At 47.5% G+C, this 16,614-nt stretch overlaps 1 protein-coding gene across 1 annotated transcript in view; it reads right to left on the bottom strand.

Annotated features, from left to right (window-relative positions):
• Window positions 1-16,614, bottom strand: part of HUNK (hormonally up-regulated Neu-associated kinase) — a 98,490-nt gene that overhangs the window by 46,613 nt on the left and 35,263 nt on the right. Inside the window, exons 2-3 of the mRNA XM_032353743.1 lie at window positions 12,583-12,875; window positions 1,014-1,069 (exon numbers count right to left, since the gene is read on the bottom strand). Coding sequence (XP_032209634.1) covers window positions 1,014-1,069; window positions 12,583-12,875 — 349 coding nt within the window. The remainder of the gene's footprint in view (window positions 1-1,013; window positions 1,070-12,582; window positions 12,876-16,614) is intronic.

Below are 16,614 nucleotides of genomic sequence, written 5' to 3'. Positions count from 1 at the left end.
TTCAAGCCATCGAGATGGAAAAAATGACTTGCACCTGAGGTGGGAAAAACAAAGAAAAGAGAGGAACCAACGATGGGGCTCACATCTGGGTATAAAAATGACGCCATGAGACTTTGGCCAAGAGCAATCATTCAGGCAAACAAAAACGGAATTCTTCTAGAAAATGAGTCATGGAGTGACCTCACTTATGGGCCCTGAATTATGAACCAATTATGACTCAGTCTATCCTGGAACTTCCTTCTGATTACCTTCCTTCTAAATTCTCCCTCTGTGGGGATTTCTCTCTGCACAGCCACCATTGTACGATGGGCTTGGCTAAAACACAGAACAGTAGTGGGGTTCCCTTTTACTTCAGCGTCCCAATAGTCACAGAAAGGGAATTCAGCCATGGCTAAGCTAAGAGTAGGACTTCTGAACACAACTATTTCCCATTTTTTTTTTAAAGATTTTATTTATTTGACAGAGATCACAATCAGGCAGAGAGGCAGGCAGAGAGAGAGGAAGGGAAGCAGGCTCCCTGCTGAGCAGAGAGCCCCATGCGGGGCTCCATCCCAGGACCCGGGGATCATGACCTGAGCCAAAAGCAGAGGCTTTAACCCACTGAGCCACCTAGGCGCCCCTCTCATTATTTTTAAGAAGTTTTATGGTTAATCGAAATAAAAATAACCACTGTAAAATTCAGATTCACCTGAGTGTAGGCAAAGCTGAACTCTGGACAAACCATGGAACACGGAACCAACAAATACTTACTTATAGCTGCGAAATTCATTTTGTGGTCACTTTACAGTATTTCTACCTTCCCAATTATGGTTATTATTAAAATTAATTTTACTTTCAAAACTATTATTAAACAATTGGAGGCAAAAGGAGGAGACCTAGAGTATTGTCTGGGATGAGAAACGGACCATGAATCATTTTCAAAGTCAATAATCCAGCAATATATAACAGAGAATTGACAACACAACACTTAAAGGATAATCTTGCTTAAAAAAAAAAAAAGAGAAAAGTCATACCAATCAGCTTGATATTATTGTCTTCATCTAGTAGCAAATTCTCTATCTTCAAGTCCCTGAAATAAACAAAACCACAGAGCATTTCAGATAAGGCATTTGAAATCGTGGAGTAACATTTTGCTACTGAAGGCAAAGGAACTGTCTGAGAGCCACTTTGAACCAGCCCAAAAAGCCTGCTGCCAAAACTCACACGATCGACAAGTAAATATTTATAAGTATGATACAATTAATGGCTGCAGACTGAAAAAGCCAAAGGATTTCAGAAAAGCAGAGAACACATCCTGAGAAGTATCTGGAAGGAGTGGGAACAAAGCTGAAACTTGGAATTTAAATAAACGGGGTTGGGAGAGACTGGAAGAACATTCTGCGACAGGCACTGCCTGTAACAGGTGGGGACATACCAGTGTGGCCACGGGTTGGTGAGCTGGTGAGAGACACCAGCCGTGGGAAGGAACAGAGTCGAGGAAGCATCCAAAAAAACAAATTGAAAGATGACAAAATTTATCCGTTCTTCAAACTCCATCCATGGAGCTCAAGTGTCATCTACAAATTGGCAGGCGATCATCTACTTAAGCAAGCAGACATCATGGCAGGCAGAAAAATGGACACCAAAGATATCGGCTCCTAATGCCTGGTGCTACACCTGAGTGGATGTTACCGTTACCTACCCAAAAGGAATGAAGTTTGCAGATGGGGTGAAGATTGTTAAATAATCTGTGGGTGATTCTGACTGATCACGGACACTGGGGGACCTCGAAGAGTGGATGGGAGAAATGTATTCAGGCTCAGGCTGATCAGGCTCAGGGATCTGTGGGAGCTGAATGTAAGCTCCTAGCCAGCAGGAAACATGGCAGCCTTGCTCACCACTGCACCCCAGTACCTTTGCATGTCCCAGGCACTCAGTCAATACAAATGAATCTACTTTACCGAAGAGATTGTTTAGGATTTCAGAAGAAAAAAATGTGAGCGGAAGTATATATTTGGTCATCACCACCATCTAAGTTGATTACAGTATAAGCATCTTTAAGCTGTCAACTCAGACACACCATGAGTATTAGATATATATAAGAACATCTTTCTCTTACAAACACACACACACACACACACACACACCATGTTCTCTTCCATGGTTTTGAAACACACAGCATTCTTGGTCCAGTTTTTCTCTTTTTCCCACTTTTGAGCAGAGGCATAGGCAAAAGAAATCCTTTTTTCCTCCTATCTCTACTGTAAGGAATAGAATAGTGTAATCATAAGGAAACATGGCAACGGACAACACTACATCGAAGTCTTGGGACAAAAGGGAGCAGGACTTTTCATAAATAAACAGGAGAGCAGTGTCCCATATGTCATGAGGATAGTTGTTCACAGCTTGGTCCCAGCCAGGCCAGCTCTAGCCAGGAGCTAGAAATCTGGATTTTATCCCAGTTTTTAAATGTTGGCAACAAATTCACATTCAAAACAGTAACAACCATGCTGCATGGGCCAGCCTTGCAGACAAGACATGGCCTGCAAACTACCAGTTTTCAACCTCAGTACGTGGGGAGGGGAAGCGGAGTCTTGAAAGGACATGAGATTACCCAGGGAGAGAATGGGGGGAAAGGGAGCTGTCAGGAATCCTGCTGTCACGGGAGCGAGGAAGGGAAGCACTGGGAAGCATTTCAAGATGGGAAGAAGTGAAGTGCAGAAAAAGGTGAGCTCTAAAAGCCTCCAATGTCTTTCAAAATTGGAAATGTGGCTGGTAGCCTTAGGGCTGGACACTTGGATGAGAAGGATGGTCTGAGTTGAAACTTGCAGCCAGGGAATATGGCTATCTTCCAATCTGCATACACCCACCCACCTGGGGGGTGGTGGGGGGTAGAACTGGATCCTTCCACTTGGATCCAGTTGAAACAGTACACAGATTATCTAAACACCATGTCAGCCTTTAAAAGGTATCATGTGGGGCGCCTGGGTGGCTCAGTGGGTTAAAGCCTCTGCCTTCGGATCAGGTCATGATCCCGGGGTCCTGGGCTTGGGAAGCCTGCTTCCTTTCCCCTCTCTCTCTCTGCCTCTCTGCCTACTTGTGATCTCTGTCTGTCAAATAAATAAATCTTTTAAAAAAAACAAAATAAAAGGTATCATGCATGTCCAAACACAGGGTAACCCCCAATATACAATAATCTCCCCCTTGTTTTTCCAATGGGAAGACTCTGTCCCCCAGTAAAGGGTTTTTGGAAAACACAATTATGTAATTTTTTTAATGCAATGGAATTATCAAATGACTATCTACAAAGCTGCACTATTGGCTTTAAGCGCATATACCATAATATTAACTTTAGAAATATTGTTCCCACACCCTTACAGTTCATGAAACAGTTTCACTGAAACACATCACAGCCAGGACCAGGATGACAGAGTCTCCGTGCCGTATTACCAGAGTGGCACGGTCTCAAAGTTGACTGGATGTTTGTCGCAAAGCACTTTTTGAATCGCTTGCTGGTAATCTTATTGCAAGCCATTTAAATAATAAGCGCCCATTTAAAATCTCTATAAATTAACCACTCAGTGAATTGTTCTTAGAGTTGTCTCCCAAACCCTCACAATGGTGAGGTCCAATCGTGAGACGTTATCATTAAAGCCCTGTAAAATGTCCTGGCCTCCCTTTCTCTCTGTTTCCTTGGGAGATTTCTAGAGCTCCCTAAGTCATAAGTGAGTCCAGGTGAATGTGGCTTTTCCAGTAGTACTTGGTTGTTGAAAATGAGGCACTTCCTCTTTTTGGAGGAGAACCAGGACACGATCTAATTCGACCTTATATTCAAGCATATACGGTAATTCCAAAAAAAAACTGCCCTCGCACACACAACAGTGGGCCAGCAATAGCCCAAACTGCGATCCTGTGAAAACTGATTATAAAGCAGCAGTGCTATTTAAATCTAAAGGAAGGCCACAGTTTGTTTCTACAGAAATTCAACCTCCTTCCCTGGAAAGAATGGAAGCCACACTAAGGTATTGAAGGAGAAGTTTGGTTCAGAACATACACTACGGAGAAAAACAATTTAAAGAGGTGAGGCAGAGAAAGCAATTGCTGTGCATTATAAAGCGAAGCTGGATAATTCTGGAACCACAAAAGCCTAGAGAACAACCACAATGATTAGAAGAATGATATAAATGGGAGACTAAAAATAAGAAAAAAATGCAAAAAAAAAAAAAAGGCCCACTTTTGAAATCAGGAAAATGTCATAAAAGCAGGGGAGGAAGTATAAAATGTAATGATTAGGCAAAATGAAAAAAATGAAATCGGTTTTCATTTTCACCCACCGCATCCCAGAATAACCTACTTCAACCCCTGGGGCGAACGCTCAGAGCAGACATGTTCACCGGCTGTTGGCCCCTGTATTGCCCTTTTGTCGATGTGTCTAGAAGATTTCAGCAATCACCAGTCTAACTGCCTAAAGATTCCATGACTCGTTAAAGGCGAGCTCCATTAGTCTCTGTCCAGCAGATGAGTGAACCTAATCCATCCAAATGAAAGGAACATTCGACCGCTTTTGGCTTCATCTATTTCTACCTCCCACCTTGTCTTTCGAAAGATCTAGAAGGAGGGGGTGACTATTTTCCTTCTGACTATTAGGGGAAAAAAGCATTAAAATCATATTTTTAAAAGTACTTTTTGCCTAGTTATTAGCTCAAAGAGTCAAAAACGTGTGGACATAAATGTTCCTAGCAAAGCAGCTTTATTCATAATTACCAAAACTTGGAAGCGACCAAGCTGTCCAGTGGGTAAATGGATGAACAGACTGTGGTCCACCCAGACAAAGGAAAGAAATGAGCTATCAAGTCAGGAAAAGCCAAGGAGGAAGCCCAGTGCGTGTTTCTGAGTGGAAGGTGCCAGTCTGAAAAGGCTTTATACTGTGAGATTCTAACCATGGATCCTCGGGAAAGGCAAACCTATGGAGACAGTAACAAGATCCCTGATTGCCTGGAGGAGGAGAAGGAGGAATAGATGAAGTAGGTTTTTTTTATAGGTGGTGAAATTATTCTTTAGGATACTGACATCATGCATTTGTCAAAATCCACAGAATTATACACCATGGAGAGAGCCCTAAACCACGGGCTTTAGTTACTAATGATGTATCAGCACCGGTTCATGAATTCTAACAAAAGGACTGCACTATTACAAGATATTAACAGGAAAAACAATGTGGAAGTGGGGTGAGAAAGCAAGTGCAAACTCGATGCTTTCAGCACATTTTTCTGTAACCCTAAAACTGCTCTAAAAAAATAAAGTCTCTTAATTCTTTAAAAAGTAGCTTTTGGGTATTTTTCCCCTTTCCCTAGGAGTTCAGTGCTAGGAACGTTATGGCCACAGTCACAAGTGCCTCACCCAGGATGTTCACGGCAGTGTTGAGGATTCTTACCCCCTGAAATTAATAATGAGTCCCATTCAGTACAGTGGGCCACTCAGACCCTCTGCCCAGCTCATCGACAATGACCAAAGGAGCCACAAAATGTTCCCAAGAGGCCACAAAACGAAGAGACACTTCTTTGAATAATAAAAGAGGGATGAATCTATTCATAAGGTTTTAGTGTTAGCTATTACGAGGTAGCTTTTAAAGAAAAGACTGGTAGGCCTCTGTTATCCAGAAATCCTCCCGTGAATCACGTGAAAAGCATGGTGCTGATGCTAGCTCCACCCCCAAGAACAAAATATTTGGCTCTCTTAAGTGTCAGATTTGACATGGGGGAAGGAAGGTTCTGGACAGCTGACTGGTTGACACTTGATGATGGAGGCAACGCTCAATTTCACAGTAATGCTCCTCGATCATATTAATCACTTTATGGAGAGGAGAGAGAAGTAGGGCGCTCTTCCCACGGTCCGGCAGGGTGAGGAGTTTCTCCTCGTGGTAGGCAAACTGGAAATTCGGAGTAAACTTGTAACTCGGGAAAAAAAGGGAAGGCAAGAAGGCGGCCCCACGGATGGGGGGAAATAGCTTTTTCCTTGGCCAAAGGAGCTTCAAAGAGGGGTCAAGACAAGCAAGAAAGAGGACGGGGCGTGCCCCAATATAGGGGGGCACCAGAGGATCGGTTTACCTAGACAATGCTGGGCGGAAGGATGCATGTATCTTGGGAATTTACTAAAGGAAGTTACCATGTGTCTTGGGAACAAAGCCCAGAAAAGGCCTCCCGGGGTACAGGCACGGACCCTCCTCTGGAAGCTGGGCCGTTCTGGGAGACATGCCCAAGGGTCTCTCATCACAGCGCTCTGCAGACCTGACCGTGGGTCAGGGGTGTACCATGCTTCAGGAAGGGGGAGACTGGGGAGACTGAGAGGGCCCAGGGAGAGCCCTAATCACCAGCCCTTTGTTCTAGTTTATTTCAAAAGAACAAGCTCCAACAGGACTAACAATTAAAGGTTCACCCACAGGCTACGAAGCACGCTCCCCTGCACCTACTCGTTCACCCACACTCTACTTGGCATTTCTTAACCGATGGCAATCTCTGAGGTCTGGAGGCTAGCCACCAAGAACTCCAGTCACAGCCCTCCCAGATAGAGGGGCGTGTGTTGACCCCGTTGCCATAACAAACATACAGGGCCCCAGTGCTCCGCGGGTGAGGGGAGGGGAAGGGCTGCTGGGCCCCTTCAGACCAGAGGCAGCCAGGAGCAGTGCCGGGGAGGTGTGGCGGGGAAGCGTGTGTGTGTGTGAGTTGTGTGTGGATGTGTACATGTGTGTGTATGTGGGTGGGCTGGCATGTGTGTGTGTGCACACGCATGTGTGTATATGGGTGGGCGTGGGTATGCACATGTGCACACGTGGGTGTGCATGTGTATGTGGGTGGGCTGTGTGTGAGTGTGCATAAGTGCACCAGTGCACGTGTGCATGCGTGCACGAGTACGTGGGTGGGCGCATGAGTGTGCATGAGTGCACAAGTCCATGTGTGCATATGTGGGTGGGCGCGTGAGTGTCCATGTTTGCACGAGTGCATGTGCGCATGTGTATGTGGGTGGGCGTGTGAGTGTGCATGTGTGCATGCATGCAAGTGTGTGTGGGTGGGCGCGTGAGTGTGCATGAGTGCACGAGTACGTGTGCATGTGGGTGGGCGTGTGACTATGCATGAGTGTGTGTGCACATGGGCGAGCATGTGTGTGTGTGCACACCTGAGCACACACGCAGGCACACACACTCAGAACACTGGGATGGGAGTAGAGGAAGAGGCTCTCCTGGGCTTCCCCAGGCCCCACCCAGCCCCGCAGGGAAGATCAAAGGTCGGGCCCCTAACAACCCTCCAGCCTAGATGGAGGGACCCCCAAATGGGGCCACTCATGTGGAAGCGGAAGATGAGAGTGAAGAACCGGGCGCCAAGTGCAGCCAGGGTTCAAGGCCGCGAAAGCAGGTGGCCGTGTGGCGTGAGCGGCGGAGGAGACGGGAAAACCCAGGGCAGACGCACTGAGTGTTCTCAGGGCGAGACCCCGCAGCGGGGGACAAGGAGAGACAGGCCCTCTGACCCACCGCCCTGCGGCTCTGGGCAAGTCATTTAAATGCGAAGTGCCGACTCTGGTCTAAAAGACGGTGTCCCTCCCGACCGTGACAGCCTGGCAGGTCGTGAGCAGGAGTCCATGCGTGAATGTGTCCAAGCGTCAGGTGGCCCCTCGGAGGCCAACTGGGAGGCCGGCCAGCCGCCAGCAGGAAGAGACGAGAGGCTGAAGCGGAGGGTATAACGGCGCTGAGCCTAGTGCACTGGGGGGGCCCAGCAGAGACTCGGGAGGGTGATTAATTGGGTGATAAGCAAACAGCATTAGGGGCCGTTAGCCCTCCAATGAAAGGTCAGGGAGCAGGAGCCCAGGGGGTGGCCAGAGCAAACGCAGACAGGGTTAGGTCTAGAGGAGACCTCTGTGCCTGTGGAGATGGATTTTAGCAATAAGCTAAGAATAAAGTATCCAAGAAAAGCACACAACTCCCCAAGGCCATCAGCATTTTGCAGGAAACAGGAGAGGTGGTATGTTTGGTTTTTTGGGTTTTTTTTTTTGGGGGGGGGGTTAGGTTTGTCTTCAAAAGCACTGTATTAAAAGCAAATGACTTTTTAATCACTGGTTTACTTAAAATATGGGCATTTTGATACAACACAAGAATAATTTGTTAAGCATGTGCCTGATTCATTTATTCAGAATGAAACCTTTTATTGAGTTCCTACAGTGCTCCAGAAATGAACTGTTTATAAAATCAAAGATCCGTTTAGTCACTAAAAAGATGTGACTCTACAGATTGTGACCTGAAAAATAAACAAACTGGTACTAAGTCCATGAGGAAACTCCCTTGAAACTCCAGGGACAGTATGGAATATTCCAGAATGACCATGGACCTGGCTACCAGAAAACTTCCATCCCCAAGGCCAACTCTGACACTAGCTGTGCTCATTCAACTTCCCCTTCGTGCCTTCAACAGTCTTGCTGCGTGCCTGCCGGGCTCGAGGCTGAGCTCGCTTGTGGCCTGTGCAGAAATCATTGTTCGAGAAAAGTGTTTGGAAAGCAAAGTGGAAATGCAGCGTGCGTCTATGACCAGGGCGGCCAAGCCCGGAGAGCCGCCTGGAGGAGGTGAGCTTAGGGCAAGGACCTGAAGGATGAATGGGACGAGTGTGAGCCCAGGACATCGGGGAGGCTAAGCGCTCAGTTTCCCAGGCACAGAATGAACGAGGTTGGCTTGGGAGCAATGAGAGCATGTGCTCGGTTCCTACCGTCTCAGTTTTGACACGATACCTGAACTGACTCTCAGTCCTCAAAACTGCCAAGTGAAGTAGATAATCCATTATCCCCACTGTGGAGGGAGGCATGAAAGACCGAGTGATTTGCCCCAATGTGGCTTGTACGTGGCACAGCCAGCAGATAAGGGCGGATGGTCTAGCTTCCGAATCAACACCCCTGACCGCAGGACACCCCACTCCGCAAAGCTGCTGCGTTAGAGCTCTGTGAAGTCTCATAGTTCTGATCATATTTTTAAAACCCAAAACCTTTGATATATATCACCAGTGCCTCTGGATAGGTGCTCTCTCTCTCTCAGCAGAAGGCCCTGGGAACCCAAACAGTTCCTAATCTCCTCCGCCTTCCCCTACACCTCCCCTCTCCAAGAAAACCTAAGGGTTAAAAGTCTCAAGACCTTTCCAGTGCTTCTTGTCAGGCCCAAGAGAACAAAGAAGCGTCCCTCTCTTCCCTGGCATTTCTCTTGAGCACAGAGGGCCCTTTCCCAATACTGACGAATGAGTAAGGTCATGGCCTTGGGAGCGGCAGCCCTGACGTCCGTCCAAACACGGGCTCTCACTCCCTTTGATCATGTGTCTCTCTGTCCTGGTCCCGCGGGGCCCCACGGCTTGTCTCTTCCTGCTTAGGGAGGGCGGTATTGTGTGACCCTGTTATGTTTTGTCTGTACAGTTTGATTGGATTTTGTTATTTTGAATGAGCAGATGAATCTCAAATTAGCCTCTCGGTATAATCACACTTTTCACTGATGGATGTTAAGCATCAACGCTCCATCGACAACAGGCAAATCATCAGGTTTTGGCATCATGCTGGGTAAGCACGTTTGAGGGAAAGAGAAAAGAAAAAGCAAAAACTCTTAAATGTGGAGTATCTCAGGCAATCCTAACACGGGGTAATGAAGAAACGGAACCATACACTTCTTTTGCAAAAGGTCACCGTCGCAGCCCTCTTACAGCAAAAGTCACAAAGGTATTGGTGGGTCCAGTTTACAAACAAATTTCTCTGCCAGCTCAGGGAATCTGCTAGATAGAGCTCTGGTTTCTTTTTTCCTTTTTCCACTTAGAATATTTACATGATTTTTCGAGATCTGCTTCCTTTAAATGATCTTTTAGTAGTTCTGAGTAGATAATTAAATATTTAGATCCCATGTCACAGGAAACGAGGGCTTTGCCAAGCATTAAGCTGATGAGAACCCAAGAATACAGTATCAGCCTAATCAGGAATTGCGCATTTAGAGCACACTCTCTGACCCCGTAACTGTAACCGTAACCGAAAGCCCTTCCAATCACCGCATATGCACAGCCGCCAAAATTCATCCCGAATCTTTTGGGCTGATCAAATCTATTTGCTCTGAAATCTGCCCACCAGCGACTCCGGGCCACCCCCCAAAATACTGCAGTCTCTTACCCGTTTGCAAAATCTACTTTCAAAAGAATTATGAAATTCATTCCATCTCTGCAGCACAGAGGAGAGAAATTCCCACCAAGCAGAGGGGCTACAGGGAAAAGCACACCAGCAGCAAGCTGGGTCCAGTATGCTAAGAGCCGGTGGTACAGAATCCGGGAAAGCCACGATATTCAGCTCAAGTCACCCATTCTCACGCGAGGTCTCCACCACCTAACCCCCAACAACGTCTGTGCGCACCGGCGCTCTTTACCGTGATTTCTAGAAAGAAACAGGAAGAACTCCTCCAAAACAACATTCAGCTTTCCAACCCTCCCGAACTTTAAAAGATCTGAGCCTCTGCCCTTCCAGGCTGACGGATTTCTTTCCAAGGATCAAGGAAGAAGTAGAACGCCAGAGATCAGAGGAAGAAAACCGCCCGTCTTTGCTATCAAAACATTATTAAATTCATTCCTTTGACATTCTGGCAGTAATTGCACTGAGAGAGACTGGAATTTGTTAAAATAACTTGAAAAGGGGTGTTGAGAGTTTTCTGCGCGAGAGGCCGGGGAGTCATGCACAGCCCTCCCCGGCTTTTCCTTGTGCGTCCCCGGAGGCCTGTGACGCCGGGCCCTCCTCTGGGGTCTGACAGCACGAAGCCCTTGTCACAACACCCCGAGCATCCCCCCGCCCCCGCATTCAGGTTCTGCTGTGGCCAGCAGAGCCCCTTATCCCGGCTGATCCATTCCCGAGGCTTCTGTGCCTTTGTCATCGCCATAAACAGAGCGCGAACCAGGCACACTGGCCGCTGTCATTCTCCTAATCATGGCAGAGTGGTGACAGGGCAGGCTTCACACCGGTATTGTGGGAGAGAGCCAAAAATAGTGTTATTCACTTAAAATTTCTGAATGTTCCCTTCCTTGCAGATCTCAACTCCAAGAGTTCGAATGAACTGTGATTTCACGACGACACGGGTGACTAAAAATATGTTCACGGAGAGTGTCTCTCACCTCGGGGAGGGAACGATCCACTTACAGGGTGCCTGGCCAGGGCCGGCCCCGGAGCAGCCCTGAGCCAGGGGACCTCCCCCTTCGGTGTCCCAAGGCTTCGCCCAATGGGGCAGAGCATCCGAGCCTGTTGAGTGGGGAAAGCCCTCTTCACCTGGAAAGCCTACAGGTTCTGTCAACGAAAGGCCTAGAGCTGCCCTCTGCACCCATCAGAATATGAGTGGTTTTCAAACCCAGAGCATGCACCATGAGAAGCTGAATTTTTAAAAATATGTGTCTGGTCTAAAAGTCAAACACAGAGAAGCCATGTGACCTAACAGGTCCGCTCCTAAAGGCAGAATTTTGCAGAAGGGAAAACACATGCTCATGCTGTAACCTGTATACGAAGGTTCAAAGCAGCATCGTTCACAGAAGCCAAAAGGTGTGAACAGCCCAAAAGTCCACCAGCTGATGAACAGATACACAAACGGAGTCTCTCCGTACAATGGACTAGTATGCAGCCATAAAAAGGAGTGATAATCAATGAAACAGGACCCTTAATTTTTCTCAACAGCCCAGAGTGATTACTGATCCTAACTTCAAGAATGAAGAACTACGCACTTATTGGTGAAGTCCACGTTTCCTTGGGAGGAAAAGATGGCCACTTTTTTAAAAAAAATTTTTTTCTCACTTCCTTTTAATACAGAACTAAAAATGGCAACATTGCCAAAAATGCTATTTCCTTTCCCTTCTCCTTGTGGAGCTTCTCCTCAGGAGGGAGCAGATCATTTCAAGAAAAAGTTTGATTTTCGTAAGCATTCGCAAGGTGGGTCTGGCTTATGGGAAAACCCCTCCCTTGCAAGTGCAAGGTCACAATTTACATGCTGATTCAGTTCAGCTGAATAACACATCTATGGAGTGACTATCACAGGTAAAGCAAATATAATGAAAGCATCATCCTTAGCACGAGCCAAAAAACCATCTCATGCCATCGTAACACTGATTCTTCTTTCAGACTCCCAAGCAACTGGACTCATTACTATTTGCAAGTCAGAAGAGCAGCCAACACTCAACGTGGCTGTTACTATGTACCAAGCCCACTTCCAAGTCCTTCTCATATATTCACTCATAGCCTTCTCTGTTAACCCTTACACCAGCCACAAGTGTAAGTATCATTATTATTCCCATTTTACAGAAGAAGAGACTGAGGTTCAGAGTGGCTAAGTAACTTGCCCAGCATCACACAACTGTGAAAGTGTAGAGCCAGGATGCAAACCCAGGTTCTCTGGCTCCTGATGTCACTCTCCTAACCCCATGATGGCATTAACCCAGCCCACAGAATAATTCCACGACACATGCACAAGAATGGTAAAGCCCCCTGCAACCATCAGCCTTGTGCAGAGCATGCGGAAGCGCTGTCCAGCCGTTCAGCACAGAGTCTCGATTGCGAGGAGGGGAGGGCCCTCACCTGTGCACCACCCCAGCCCGATGCAAGTGCTCCACGGCGGAGATGAGCTGTCTGATGTATCTGCGGGCTTCAGATTCCTCCAGACGCTTCTTCTCATAGATCTTGTGCATCAGGTTGCCCCCAGGACACAGCTCCATGACCAGGTAATAGCTATTCTCCGTCTCCAAGATATCAAGGAGTTGGGTGATGTTGGGATGACGGATCATCTGCTGAATCTGCCCTTCTCGCCGAAGGTTCTTGGTGACGTAAGTGTCCTTTTTGGCTCTCTTCTTGTCAATGACCTTTATGGCCACCTGAGGAGACACCGAGAACACAGCCATTGTCAGGCCCTGCAACCAGAGCTTGTTCCCCGTGCCATTCAAAAGAACCCCAGGGAGATACATAGCTACTCCTCTGTCCCAGGAGAAAAGCCTGATTTAAAATGGCATCAAGGGGGGGACACCTGGGTGGCTCAGTGGGTTAAAGCCTCTGCCTTCGGCTCAGGTCATGATCTCAGGGTCCTGGGATCGAGCCCCGCATTGGGCTCTCTGCTTGGCAGGGAGCCTGCTTCCTCCTCTCTCTCTGCCTGCCTCTCTGCCTACTTGTGATCTCTGTCAAATAAATAAAATCTTTTAAAAATAAATAAATAAAGTGGCATCAAGGGGATGGGGGCGCCTGGGTGGCTAATTCATTAGGCATCTGCCTTTGGCTCAGGTCATGATCCCAGGGTCCTGGGATCGAGCCCCGCATAGGGCTCACTGCTCAGCAGGGAGCCTGCTTCCCCCTCTGCCTGCTGATCTGCCTACTTGTGATTCCTCTCTGTCAAATAAATTAAATATCTTAAAAAATAATAATAATTAAGTCTTGGGGGCACCTGGGTGTCTCAGTTGGTTAAACATCTGCCTTTGGCTCAGGTCATGATCTCAGGACCCCGTGATGGAGTCCCGCATCACGCTCCCTGCTTAGCGGGGAGTCTGCTTCTCCCTCTGCTCCTCCCCCAGCTCATGCTCTCACTTTCTCTCTCACTCACTATCTTTCAAATAAATAGGGAAAATCTTTAAAAATAATGAAATAATAATTAAATCTGGCCAACACTCACCTGAACTATGACAGCAATGTCCTACCTCATTTCCCTGGTGCTTGTCTTGACTCCCCTTGAAGTCACTCTATGCTCTGCCCTAAAATCATTGGGTCTGGAACTCTGATTTCTTGTGTAAATCTCTTCGGGACTTATCACTGCCTACAGGGCAAGGTCCACACTCCCTGGCCCAGCATTCAAGCTCTACCACCTGGGCCAACCCCGGCTGCGCTGGGTGGCCAGTCTCCTCTTTCTCCCAAACACACATCGGGTTACCCTCCAAGTCTGTGCTCACGCCACACACCCCCCACCCATCTGAACACTCCAGTCCTCGAGCCATTAACTCCAGTCCCACCTCCCTCCCAGAGGGTGCTTTCACTCCTTTTCCCTCAGGCCCACCACAGCCATCAGCTGGGATCCCCCTGAAAGCGCCCATCCCTTGAAGCAGGGACCACGCTCCTCCTCTCCATCACACACACTCTGCATAAACAGTAAGGGACCAACAGGTTACTACCTGAGCAAATCCTAAATATCTTAATTTATTATCTCTTCTGGAGAGCAGAGTCTCCCTTTTTTTTTTTTTTTAAGTTTGTAATTGCCATGCAACAGCACAGCAGTTTTGGGTGTACGACATCCTGATTTGAGACGTCCTGATTTGAAATGGTGTTGAGCCTACAAATGGATTACCACGATAAATTTGGTGAACATTCATCACTACACATAGTTACAACTTCCGTGCTTGTGTGATATGAACGTTTCTGTCCTGTCTCAGCAGCTTTCAGATACACAAGACGGTATCATTAACTAGAGTCATCATGCCGTGTGTTATAACCCTAAGACTTACTTCTAACTGGAAGTTTGTGCCTTCTGAACCCCTTCATCCACTTTAATGGGGGATCTTCAGGTCCTTAATCCAAAGATATGATGAAGAGGGAACAATCAGCCAACGCACCACACAAGCTGGGGGTCTGCTGTACCCCAAGTCAGCCTGGGGCTGAGGTTGTCCCCCCAGAGCGGGTGAAGCTACACTCTGGCTGCAGTTTGGTCCCAACGAGGTCAGGAAGTGCTAGACTAAAAGCTTTATAAACTATACTCATTTGTGACCCCCCCAAAAGAAAAATATATATAGATACACATACACACACGTGCAAACACATGCCTAGACACCCACAGACATCCACACCCACACACACACTCCTATGTGTGCGCACGTGAGTCCCCGCGTGTACGTATCCATGGTCTCCTGGGGGGGAGAAAGGGATGCTGAGAAGTACAATTAGAGTCTCTCTCTGCTCGAGTCTGTGTGGCAATGTTTTAAAAATTACACCCTCTGGCAATGAAATTCTTCTAAGTCCTATGAACAGACAATAGTCTGAAAGCCAGGCAGTAATACGATCTGCCCTTTTCAACAGAGCACACAATAATTATGAGGATAATTTATTTAGCTCTTCAATCTCCTGTCATAGGTTACATAAGGGCCACCCAAAGGCTTTGGGTCCTACTCCCTGGAATGTGTGAATGTGGCCTTATTCGGAAAAGGCGAAGGATTTTGAGATGAGATTAATCGGGACTCTCTGAGTGGGACCTAAATGTCAGCTCAAGCGTCTTTATGAAATAGAGGGGCGGGGGGGGGCGCCTAGATTTCGCACAAATACCCAGAGGAGCAAGATGTGGGAAGGCGGAGAGACACCGTGAAAGCCCACAAGCCAGGGTGCGCCTCCACGTCAGAGCCATCGGAGGGAGCACGACCATGGCAACACCTTGATTTTGGTCCAATGACATTGACTTTGAACTTCTGGCCTCCAGAACAGAAGAGAATACATTTCTGTTACTTTAAGCCACCACGTGTGCGGAGCTCTGTCTCCGCAGCTCTGGGAAGCTAGTGTACCAGATGTGCCCCCTGTCACTGGGTACCTTCGTTCCCACCTTCTGCTGGCTCTGAGAGCCCCCTGGTGAAGACCTGCAGCCCCCAGGTCACCGCACGACTTCCCCCTCTCCATTTCCACACACCACCCCGTCCCCAGGCTTTTTAATTCACCCGCGACACTCATCCCCTCTGCCTTGATAATACTGAAAATGGAATGCCGTTCTTGATTACAGCTTTCGGTTGTCATCTGTAACAACCGAAGTGGGAAACACTAAGCGGGGAAATTAAGGGAAAGGCAGTCAATGATCAGCAAAGGGAGGGATCTAATTGAGTTTGACAGTAATCAGAGATCTGCAGGCAGAGTAGATCTAATGCTGATTCTACCCGGTGGAAGCCTGGCATGCTGATGGGTCTGAAAAGAGAAACTGCTTGAGTCAGGAGAGTTTTAAAAAAGTAAAAATTAAATGGGTACAGACTCGCTGAAGACCAAGGCCAAGGACCCAAATGGAAGCAGTAGTTCGGGGAGGGCAGGACGGGGTTGCGGAGGGAGTGCGGAAGCCTGGACGGCATCCAGAGCACATCAAGAGAAAAAGTCTTGCTGTGGAAGGTGAAATCAAGGGTTCCAGATCTTCACCAGAGTCAAGCTGCAGAGTCTCCCGAAATCTCACAAAGGAATCTGTTTCCAAAGATTGCCCCCATGCTTCCAAGATGAGTCTCGGGTCTTGTCGGGGGGCGAGGGGGGTGATGAGCAGAGAGAGAATAACACGGCTCCAGTGGACTCCAGCTGAAACGGGTTATTCACCAACTTTTCTCATTGAAGTAAGAAATTGCATTTCTCACAACCTGGCAACTGCTAGCATCCTCCCCACCCCACCCTCCTCCCACCAAAAAAAAAAAAAAAGAAGAAGAAGAAGAAGAAGAAGAAGAAGAAGAAGAAGAAGAAGAAGAAGAAGAAGAAAGGCCAACCAATGATGGGTAAGATCAGCAAATTTAAATAGCTAAGCTCCTAAGAAACGAAAGGAAATCCCCCCAAGGCCAAAATAATGAGTACATCTACGAGAACTGGGTGCCTACGGGGTGGGGAATAGAAGGTACAGGAGAGGAGCGC

This window comes from Mustela erminea, chromosome 1 (genome assembly GCF_009829155.1).
Source record: "Mustela erminea isolate mMusErm1 chromosome 1, mMusErm1.Pri, whole genome shotgun sequence".
Lineage (NCBI taxonomy): Eukaryota > Metazoa > Chordata > Mammalia > Carnivora > Mustelidae > Mustela > Mustela erminea.
Note: the sequence above shows the minus strand (reverse complement) of the source record. Positions and strands in the feature narration are given on the sequence as shown.